At 27.5% G+C, this 12,107-nt stretch overlaps 1 protein-coding gene across 1 annotated transcript; it reads right to left on the bottom strand.

Annotated features, from left to right (window-relative positions):
• Positions 1-2,826: 2,826 nt before the first annotated feature.
• LOC137836774 (phosphoenolpyruvate/phosphate translocator 2, chloroplastic) lies at positions 2,827-7,846 on the bottom strand. Its single transcript, XM_068645499.1, has 9 exons — positions 6,997-7,846; positions 6,507-6,629; positions 6,253-6,405; positions 5,024-5,109; positions 4,782-4,866; positions 4,248-4,367; positions 4,060-4,137; positions 3,220-3,349; positions 2,827-3,079 (listed from the first exon to the last, which is right to left on the bottom strand). The coding sequence occupies exons 1-9, from the start codon at positions 7,330-7,332 to the stop codon at positions 3,003-3,005; spliced, it is 1,188 nt and encodes a 395-aa protein (XP_068501600.1). The 5' UTR covers positions 7,333-7,846; the 3' UTR covers positions 2,827-3,002.
• Between the last annotated feature and the right edge of the window lie 4,261 nt (positions 7,847-12,107).

Raw genomic sequence — 12,107 nt, 5'->3', positions numbered from 1 at the left:
TGTTTGTTTTTCTGCACTTTATAGTTGTATGTTATTATATATTTTGGTAAGAATGTCTTTTTGAAATATCATATCTATATGTTTTTATGATTTGTCTTGTGTGTCTATTGTTTAGTTTCAATTTCAATCATTTTTTCAAGAAATGGAGTATGGGTAAACATGTTTTGGTTCAAGATTTCTTGAATTGGAGTTGAATTAGTATTAATAAAATTGTTATAACAATTAAATCATATAAAGAATATTAAAAATATATCATATTTGTATAATCCTAAGCATTAAAATGCAACGTAAATTGATCGACGGGTCATTGCCACAACTCGGTCTATCTTGATCGAGCTGATCGAGGTCGTGCAGGTCGACCGACACACATTATTCATTAATGCGCAAATCAAGGTTGTAAAGCTAAACTACCATTAAGAACTAGGTAATAAGCTCCTAAATGTGATCCATTCCACTAATCATCCTAATAAGGTAAACCCATTAAAATAATATAAATAACGCACATTTTAAGAATAAAGGTAAGTCGTTATCACTGTACACCCCCGAGTGTCGAATATCCTATTTGCTGACTTGAGCGTTGGAATGTCTTCTGCAGGTACCCCTCATTCGGCATCCACCTGAGACGAGGCTCGAAGAAGTAGTATCGAGACGAGAGGGATCACAACGAAGTCTTAGCAACATGCCCAAGAGAAAGAAAAAGATTAAGCCCTTCAATAGTTCTCTAGGTCTCATCTATCTTATTTCAATGCTCAAATAAAATTGAATTAGTATTAATAAAATTATTATTACAATTAAATCATATAAAGAGTATTAAAAGTATATCATAATTATATAATCCTAAGCATTAAAATGCAACGTAAATTTATTAGTTTTTTAACATTTAAAATGCATGTAAAGAGTTAAATAAAATACGTTATTATATTTAAATGGATAAATTATCAGTTTAGTAGAATAAGTATTTCCATATTTCAATTTTAATACAACAATAAAAAATTATTTTATTATAAAATAACTTTAATTTTATTAATTTTGTTTGGAATATGATTACGGGTTTAGGGAATTGAAAACATATTTGGTAATAAGTGTCACATGTGTTATTAAAGGAAATATTAAGATTTACGTTAATGTATAATTAATGTTGAAAATCAACTAATTATTTAATCTTATGCAGATAAAAAGATAAATAATATAATTTAAATTTACAAAATAAAGGATAAAATATACTCTTTAGAGTTAATTACATATTTATAGTATTTAAATTGACATTTCAATAATAAAGAGTTTACATATAGAATAAAAAAATTAGCTTATTTTCTTATTTTCAAGAATTTTTGTAGCGTATTATTAAATATTTTAAATTAAATCAGATTTTGGCTAATTTTGAGGTTATTTGCCCAACCCTTTTTCAATATTTTGTAATTTTTTCAATTATTTTTATTTGACTGGTTTTTGGATATACCAATACGTATTTAATATTTAATTTGATAACATGTTTATGAATTATTTATTGTACTCTTCTAATTAAATATTATAACATGTTTGAATTGTAAGAGTCCAATATTGATAAATACAATTAATTACTAAAATTAATATTAAAATATATCTTGTAAGAGCTTTAAAGATTGTTATAATTATATTAATAATCTTTAAAATTTGGACTGATCCATCCTGCAGCAACTTGTTTTTTAATCTTTTATGTTGTGTAATACTATTTATATTAAACATATTTAAATATTTTTTTTTTAAATTTTTATAAAGATTTTAATTTTTTATTTTATAAAAATTATATATTTATAAATACAAATTTAGATTTTATTTTATTGTCTACTTTAATATATTATTTTTATTTTTTATTTACTTATAGAAAATAGTAATATAATCTTTAAAAAAATTTAATTGCTATATTTGTAGCAATAATTATTTTTATAATTTGGGATAAAAGGTTACAAAAAAAAAATTCTATATCTTTTTAATTTTTTTAATTTATGTAAGATTGATTTATTAATCCACAAATCTTATATGAACTAATTCACCTGGACTCATTTTTAGCATTACCAACCCTATTTATTTTCTTATATACATATTGTACTTATTTGATTGATTGATTTTCATTAACTATAAAACTTCTTACCTATTAAGTTTTTATTTTAGTAATTTATACCCTTGTTTTAATTAAGTGTTTTCTTTTTAGTTTTTGTCATTATCTTATAAATCAGAAACTAATAGTATCAACTTTATAGCATGGTTCTTTATCTCTTATTCTTAAAATTAAGCCATTGTGTTTAACTTATTTTTTGCATTTTTTAATTGCAGTGAGTTTCCATTGGCATTGTTTGTTTGTTAAATAATTGGAGAATCTAAATTGAGTTGATCTATTTTTTCTTTAATAAAAAACATGATTTTGTAATTATTTTTTTATGAATTATTCTTGTTATGATGCTCATTGAATATTTTTTTTTATGAATTTGTCTTGTTATAATATATATTAGATTAACCTTCAATTAGTGACTTTTCTGTTAATTAATTGAAACTAATTTAGAATCATTTAAAATATAAATAACTAAAACCATGATAACTAATTTAGATACCAATTTAGAAACATTTTATAAATCTTTATTAATAATAGAAACCACTTTAGATTCAAATAATTTTTCAGTCTCTAAAATACTATATAATTTAATTAATATAATAACTAATTATTTTTCGTCTCTAATTTTGATTATTATTTAATAAATTTTTTGTAGTGTTAATTTTTTAGAAATTATCAAAGTTTATTCATCTTAAAATGTTTATAATAACTATATTAAAAAGTTATATGATAGAACATTTATAGGGGCACCAATTAAACTCTTGTACTATTATTCCCTAAAATTGAGTTTTCAATTATAAGTAGTAGTGGTACCAAGAAAAGAAACAAAAAAATCAATTATTGTTGTGATGTGTCTCCAATATTTACTTTCCCCTCTCTTCATGTGTCCTTTGTTTGGAAGGGTCATTGTGCCTCAATTTGTCTTCTGCACTTTCTTCATCCTCTTTGCCCTTGAGTACAAGAAAACTCCAACAAGTGCTATAGCAGTTCCTGTTGTCACATGCACACACCACACAGCAAAAGGGACATCAGAAATCTGCTGAGTTCTAGCAATCATTTTTCTGCACATTCATGTGTTTTCAGAGTACAAAGTTAAGAACATCAACCATAAAATTTGATGAGAGACTTACCAAGTGCATTAACAGGAGAGACAGGAGTTTGGAAGAAGATGACTGAAGAAACAATGATAACCACACGCTTCACACTGTTTGCAACTGAGTGTGTCACAGGTGACACCATATCTAATATCATATATGAAACCTGCCATCAATTGTACTTATTTAGCTCCAACACATTTCATGCAAATACAATACTCAATTACTTACATTGATAATTTAAAGTGTCACTTTCACTAGACATAAGGATATTTCATAATATATAAGTAGTGCAAACTTCACCTTATAAACCGGTTTTATAAGATTAAGTTAAACTTAAAGTCCACTTCTTAATATGGTATATATCCATTTAGAGTTTATGTTAACGAGTGTTTATTGAGTCTTATCAGGCCATCCACTATTGGGTTGTTATCGAATTACCCATAATATATAGCCTGACACATGTTTTGGAGCAAACTTCACTTTAGGTCTCAAGAGAATAGAGCTAAAGTTGATTAAATCAAAATTTCTAATAATATGCAAAAGCTAGAGATTAAGGCCTTGTTTTGTTTTAATACTGTTTTCTGAAATTTGTTTGTCCCTTGAACACATTTGAAAGTGTTTGTCTCCTAGACGCTTGAACACAACATTTGAAGGAAACAGAAGAGGATGTGAAAACATCTCACTGTTATTTCTATTTTTTGGTTTTTAAGATACTTGTTTTGATAAGCAGGGAATCAAATTGGCTCTATGTTTGGAAAATCAAAATCATCATAGAAAAAGCAATTATTTCCCTGCAGATCATAACTAGAATGGAAATCTTCTTAGAAAACAATCTTATTCACAACAGCAGAACAAAATCTTTGAAAGCCACACCTGCTGGTATGCATGGAAGCAGAATGCAGCAAAAATTGATCTGACACATAGTTCTCTAACATTCAGCCCTTGGCTTGCCTGTAGAAAGAACAGCATAATACATGTTAGGAAGTTTTTCTCTTTCTCAATTTCTTCTTATCAAGGAAAAATAAAGGGAAGAAGCATATGATTTTAAGAAAAACACATACAGCATATTGCAGGTATGAAGGAGAAAACTTGACACCCTCCACAAGTAAGGCATATGGAACCAACAAGATGAAGGCCATCATTGTTAAAACTCCATAGAGATTGATAATGTCCAAAGTTTCCTGTCAAGAATATGCTTCAAATGATGAGCCACATTTTCAACAGAATAATGTAAAAAATTCCAAAAAGTAAAGCAGTAATTAGTTCACAAACAAAATACTCAAATGATGTTAAGAAATTCAAATGAGGTTAACTCGCATTCTTAATTAGCATAAATTGGTTTGTTTGGTAACCAGTTTTATAAGGTTGAATTATATTTAAAGTCCACTTCTTAATAAAAAATATCCAAAATTTAAAGGGAATAGATATTTTTGTAGAGTATATACTTGCAAAAACAAAAAAATTGGTTAGTTTGTTTTCTTATACTTGACTCTGAAGTTGCATGATGAACACATATATGCAACAACTTCATTTTGTAACTATGTGATAACAACAACAAAGTTTCTGCACTATGCAGATCTAGAGAAATTCCTTACCTCTTCACTAGTCATCATTTTTTTGCTCAAAACGTTCCTTGATTGATTTGTAATGTTAGCTGCCATAGCAGTGGCGAAGCCAATCCTGTTTTGAGATAGAACATGTCAAACACTTTTAATCAATACTACACCAAAAATAGTGGTAAATAAATATTCTATGCTCTGATCAGTATCAGAGTTATTCAACTTAGTCCCTGAAGGAACTTTGAATCTGAAACAGCTCTAGTGTGGTGATTAATTACCAATTGAAAGAGACTTCAGTCATTGATGCCAAAGCCACTCCCCCAACTATTGGTAAAAGGGAAGAAAACACCCAGAAAGTAGGCATCTGATGATTTAAGGATAAAAAATGAAGGTCAAAACAATGACATTATTCTGCATTTTGACATGAATGAGTAGAATATGGAGTAGACTAGAAGCATTAGCAATTAGCACTTAGTGACCATCACAATATGCTAAAGTGCTCACATATTACATGGTAATTTATATGAATAAATAATGTGTACTGATATTATTGTCATCTAATCTCAAACAGTCATATGATAACTTTATTCACTTCTTTTACTGTCACCAAATCTCAAACAGAAATATAAAAACTAGAAAAAAAAAATGACTTTTTGGTAATGATGATTGGATGAATAAGACAAAAATGAGAAACTGGAAGAATAGACAAAGTAGCTTGTGTTTAAATTTCACTAAAGAAAATATGATGTGGCTTGTATTAAAAGTGGCACCAATCTCAATCACTTTCCTGAAAGCAACAAGTCTCTCCTCATTCACAAAAAAATGGATGGTTAACAAGGAATCTAAACAGATAAGATGCTAGAAACCCTAATCATAACAAAAAAACTGTCAAATTGGAGGTGGTTAACTAGTACCAGAGTTGTACTCAAACCTAACACCTGAATCATTGGACCACCCAAATAAGTTGTAATTTGCCTATTGTAAAATTGGGACTAGTCATTGACTTTGTCATGATAATGGGTTAATAGGTAGATCTATAGGTCATATATATTACGAAGTGGACTTTAAGCCTAACTCAACCCCATAAAATCGACTCATGAGATGAGGTTTGCACCCACTTATATACAATGAATTGTCTTCATCTCTAGTCAATGTGTGATCTCAAACACATAAGCTAGTATATTGACAATTTGTTTGAGTTTATTTTTTTAAAATAAATGTTTATTTAATAAAGAAAATGTTACTTTATAACTGTAAAGTGAAATGCACAAGTTTACATGATTTGGTCAGTTTCAAAATTGTTCAATTTCAGTAAAAAATTAATTTTCTTTTCAGTTGTAATGATGCATGATTGTCAAAATATCAACACTTTTAATAAAATAAATAATTCTTTTTCTTTTTTATATGTTTGTTTAATCTGAATATTTTAAAAATATAGGTTTGCATAGCATCAAGGAAGAAAAATTCAAATTTTACAAGAAAGACAAAGTGAAGACTTGAACATTACCTGACCCAAGAAAAGTGCAGAAAGAAGAACAGTAAAGAAAGGCTCCATAGCTTTGATTGTGTGAGTGAAAGATACAGTAACCTTGCAAAGACTAATGTTGGTCAACACATTCCCTAATGTGTGAGCCATTGCAAGAGGAAGGAGTGCTGCAAGCTGCAACCACATACATAATTACAAAATTAATGGCTTGAAATCAGAGTGAAAACCCCACAAATTGATGGACCAACCCTTTTTGACCTCCCAATTCAAAGTACCTGTGAACCACTGATGCTTGGTCTGGGATGGAGATTGAAAGTCCAGATTAAATTAATCACCAATGATACAAAGCCAAATTGAAATGCTGTAACTGTTGCTGGAAATGGATAGACTTTTAGAACCTAATACACAATAATCAGTGCATTGCAATTGAGAAAAACAGAGAGTTTAAAGAAAAGTCAAGAAAGAAAAAAAAGTAAGTAAGAACACCCTATATTTCTTAATGCAAGCCTTGAAACTCCAAATCTACATGCAATTCTATGACCCTTTTGATTTATTCTACCAAATAAAAAAATTTAAAACATGGAGAAATTATTAGGTGGTTTTAAATCATTAGTGTTCATAGTTTGTTACATGACATGCAGTCCAAATTTTACGTGTCATATAGAGATCTGTAGTGTTGAACCACTAATAATTTCTCACACCCCAGATCCCAATAAGTGCTCTTTGGACTCCAAATGGATGAAAAAATGAAAAAAAATGAAGAACCTGCTTGTTGTAGATGTTGAAGTAGATGTTCAAGATGTACCAAAAAGCAAGCATGGCTCCAAGCTGCAGGGTCTTAACCAAGCCACTAGCTTTGGCAGGTTCCTCACTTCTAGCATCAGTGATGGAGGCAGCAAGGAGCCTAAAGGATGCAACTTTGGGAGATGAAGTGAGAAAAGGAGAAGACTTGGTGGCAGTGAGGAGCAAAGGAGAAGATGGGGGCAAGGAGAAGGCATTGAAGGGGTGGAGTTGAGGAGGAGGAGGGAACTTTGGCCTTGGTGTGAAGTTTGGAACATGTGGAGTTGAAGGAGAGTGTGACAGAGAAAGAAGACTCTGCATTTTGGGGTTCACAGAGAAACTGTTCCACCACTTATGATGCAGAAATGTTGCTTCTCCAAACTCAAAGCAGTGTAACAGATCAAACCTTAGTATATATAGCCATCTGGGTACTCTCTCTGGTCGGAAAATCTCTACCTAATTCCATCAAAACGTGTTCTTTAATAGCCAGATATACTTTCCAATTTACAACTTTGAAACCACATGGGTTATGAGACAAAGATTATATAAACCAGATTCACTTTTAGCTTATGAATAATAATTTAAGTGTAACTATATATTCGTTTGTGATAACTCGTACGTGTAATTATATATTCATGTGTGAAATATTCATGTGTAAAAGTATATATAGTTGTTGATTGTGAATAAATAATCACTAGAATAAGTTTAAAATAATCCGATATTATATTAGAAAATAAAAATATAATTTAGTCTAGTAAAATCGGTTTATAAAATAGAGTTAGTATTTAGTGAGATTTCCAACCAATAAATATAAGATTTTATGATTCAGAATCTTGAAACCACATGGTTATGGAAAAAGATTATATAAACCAGATCCAGTTTTAGGTAATGAGTGAATAAAATATTAGAATCTTAAAACCACATGGGTTATGAGAAAAAGATTATATAAACCAGATTCAGTTTTAACTTATGAGTAAATATAAGATTTTCCTATTTAAAATCTTGAAACCACATGGGTTATGAGAGAAAGATTATATTAAACCAGATTCAGATTTAGCTTATGAATAAATATAAGATCTTCAAGTTCATAGTGGAGATGAAATAAGTTAAAAACTCTATTAATATTGTATAGCACGTTGATGTTGATCGTTTGTTTGGTGTGTGATTTGAGAAATTGTTTATTTCATTCGTTTGGTTATACTTGTTGTAAAGTGTTTAGAGAACTTGTTTTTTTTTTTTATTATAAAAGAGTTGAAACACTCTTTGTGTTTTTTTTTTGTTTTTTTTTAATTTATTAGTTGTTGATTAAAAAAAGTTATTTTTTTTTATTTTTAGATAAGTTAATGTTATATAATGATCGATGTAAATGAAGAAAAAATGTAAAAAGTAATATTATATTAAATTCAAACATTGAAAATGTAAAATAATATTCACTCAATTTTGCAAAACCCTTATAGTTAACTTTTGCCTTTAAAGTTTACACTAAATTTATATTATGTGTTGGAGTGTATATAAATTAAAGATATAATTAAATTATTATATATATATATATATATATAAATAGATAGATAGAGATTTTATTTTATATTAATGAATTGATTTGATAAAGTTAATTCCCTCAATTGTGTGACTTCTGTGTGGAACATACTCTACAAACATTATAAAGATGAAATAATGTTCAATGAGTTGCATTTATGATAATTTTTCTTGTTCAAAGATTAAAAGAAATACTTTTAAACACAACCCACAAGCATGACCAAAATAAAATTTAGATGCATTTCATGAGGCAATATTTGTTGATTCCCAACCAAATTTCTCGTACTTTCTAGAAAAAGAAATGAACATTTTTTTCAGAAGAATGCAAGCATGTGTAGCAGATTTTGAACACAAATGAAGTAATGTTTTCATTGTGATGGGAGGGTGACGAAAGGAATAAATAAAATCAAGTGTGTTTCAAAAATCAGATTCAATTCAAATCAAAATTCAATTTTGACTTAAAAATTGTAAAAAAAATCTTAATTGTAAGTTAAACTCGTCTTAATTTTCTAACTGAAATAATAAAAAAAAAAACTACATTAAATATAATGTTAAAGAAACTTTATTAGTAAATTTTAGTTTCGGTAGGATACTGACGGGTTAAGTATTTGATTTGTGCTAGATGTTCAAAATCATTAAGTTTAGTAAAGGATTAGGAGATTCAAACTGTGATTAAGTATTAGGTAATGTATTTTTAATTATGATCCAAACTTTAATCTAATCCAACAACAATGAATTTATGATAATTATATAAATAGTCACGAGCTTCGAAAAAGGTACGTCATCATCGCGTATTAATTGCATCAAACACCGAATACTAAGATCTTATTTGAACGTCGAAATACCTTTTACAGGTATCATCCCGACCGAGAGTTTAGTTGGGTGAATGAAGGAGTAGAGGCTTTCTGTAGGAGAACAATTTCTTTGTTTTTTTTTTTTTTCATGTGTGTAGTTAATTGCTTTTCTAGTTTGAAGAGTTTATCTTCTATTAATTTTAAAGCTTTTATTTCATATAAATTTAATATTTTACACACAAGTTATTGAGGTTATGATTCAATTTAAATTTAAAGCAGTGGTTTAGATTTATTCAGTTAATTATCAACAAAGGGAGAGATCTATTAAAATATTAAGTATTAATTAAGCTAAATTAATAGTAAATTGCGCTTATATATGAAAAGGTAAAAGTTTAAATATTGGTAAAATATTCCTTATTAGTTAAGTATTCTGTTTTTGTTTTTGCTTCAATTTCAGAGAATATTACTACTTAATTTCTTAGAAAAGTCTCTTTCACAAAATAAACTGAGTCAAAACATATATTGTGATGTATATATCATTTCTGTCTATGATTAATTTTGGTTAAAAAATCTAATTAGTATTTTTAAAAAAAATTATTTTTATGTTGTTTCTAATCCATTAATTAATATAGTTGACGAATTCTCCCTCCATCTCAATACATTTTTCCTACACCTTCATATTAATTATGAAAAGTCAATTTTAATATTTTTTTAAAATTTAAATATGAAACATCACTCCACCCTTTTAAATAAGTTTAGTTGCACCCCTACCATCATGCCTCCCTTACAATCATATATTTTCCTTCTAGTCGCAACACACTTACATTCTTCTCTAGTCACAAAGTTCGGGAGAATAGTTTCATCATTTGAGTGTACGAGAGAGTTGACGAGAAGATTAGATGTATTCGACCATTGCGAATTTTTTTTTTTTTTTTAGTTTTGTACTTCATTTTTGTACCTTGTTAGTTTTGTTTTGGGGGTTTCAAAAACATGAAAAAAAAACACAACAACATCTATATAAACACCACAAAACTTATTCCAACCATTAACGTTCACCACCAACTACACTAACCATCACTGCAACTTGAAAATGAAGAAACACTCTCTGAAAAATAGTAATCTTGAAATTAGAAAAGAGATGGAGATATAAAGGAAAGATATAGAAGTATTGAAAGAATTTGCCATATAGTTTTGCTGAGATTATTTTCCACAACCTCATAAATTAATATAATACAGAAAATAAATAAATAAAATGGTACAAAGAGGACCACTTTTGAGTCACTAGTAAAAGTTAAAAAATAATGTGTCTCAAAGAAACCCAAACAGGATCACCATTCTCGAAATTGACCTTCTTTCATTTCCAAAAGACAAAATCTATTTCCATTTTAGTACTATTGTGTATCTAGGTAGGGAAAACTCAATTATTATATTATTCTATTTTAGTGCTACTATGTATCTAGGTATTGGAAACACTCAATTATTAATGAATATAGTATATATACATGCCATACTCGTTATATATATATATATATAATTTTATTTTTTAATTTTAAAATTATGAACCCTTGAGATAATATCCCTATGGTTAATTTCCGTATTTGAGATATTGTCCACTTGGATTATATGAAACTATGGAATGTACTGGAACAAACCCCTCAATCAAGATTTAAGGGGGATTCTCCGAAGGTTAAGAGAAAGAGAGTGTTTTTGAAACTTCATTTCGTCTTCATAAACAACGTCAATATTCCAGTCTCAAATACAGTCCAATAGCATCGTTAGGATCAATCACCGATCTTTCATCTAAGTAAGCGAAAGCAAGCAGTAGATCGAGAAAATATAGAATACGAATATTTTGTTCGCTTTGAAACTCAAAATTCCGTCACAATTTTGTTCTTTAAAAAATAATTAAAAAAATTATATATATATATATATATATATATATATATATATATAACATATCGAAACATCATTATATTTTGTATACAATAACAAACAAAACAATAGTAGAGATAATCCATTAAAAATTACTACACACAAATATTTCAAATACAGTTAGTTTTCCTTTTCTCGTTCACGCAAATATTTAATTCATATTTCTTTCTTAATATTATTTTGGTTCAAATTATAAGCTACACATAAATAAATAAAAATATAAAATTATTTTATATTTTTATTTATTTATGTGTAGAAAATATGTACAGGTAGGTCTTATTGCAACGTTGTTCTCAATAATAAGAATAATTATTTATATGATACAATATCTTCATATATTTGTATCTTTTATTTTAACTTAAATATTCATATCTTTGTATTTTTTTAAAAATAAATTAAAATTATTACTTATAAAAAAAAGCATATCGATAGAGTTCAATTAATAGTATTATATACTTGTGTCAAAAGACAATTTAAATATATATTATTTTAGTAAAATATTTTAATTATGGTAAAATTTTAAATTTTAAAACGAATAATGTTTTATATGTTATTATTAATTTTAATGATTTCAATAAATTTAAAATTAAAACATTGACTTTTTTTATAGAAAATATATTCTAAAAAAATATTTTATCTCTAAACTAAAAAATAGATAATATTTTAGATATAATGATTAACCATATAAATAATATAAAAATATTTCTTCACGTTCTTCTTACATAAAAATTACTTAAAATGTAACTATATTTTATTGTTGGAAACCACAAGTTGTGCCATTAAAAATAGGCACGAGGAACACATGGTTGGCCATTCCTGTGATTTCATAATAAT

The sequence above is a fragment of the Phaseolus vulgaris genome, chromosome 4, assembly GCF_000499845.2.
Source record: "Phaseolus vulgaris cultivar G19833 chromosome 4, P. vulgaris v2.0, whole genome shotgun sequence".
Lineage (NCBI taxonomy): Eukaryota > Viridiplantae > Streptophyta > Magnoliopsida > Fabales > Fabaceae > Phaseolus > Phaseolus vulgaris.
This window is presented reverse-complemented; position numbering and strand designations above follow the sequence as displayed.

Excerpts from the sequence above, each read along its gene's own strand:
- LOC137836774 (XM_068645499.1), bottom strand. The coding sequence starts at position 7,332 with ATGCAGAGTCTTCTTTCTCTGTCACACTCTCCTTCAACTCCACATGTT. Across the intron at positions 6,406-6,506 it reads CAAGCATCAGTGGTTCACAG|CTTGCAGCACTCCTTCCTCT; the intron begins GTACTTTGAATT and ends ATGTGGTTGCAG. Across the intron at positions 4,138-4,247 it reads CTTCATACCTGCAATATGCT|GCAAGCCAAGGGCTGAATGT; the intron begins GTATGTGTTTTT and ends TTCTTTCTACAG.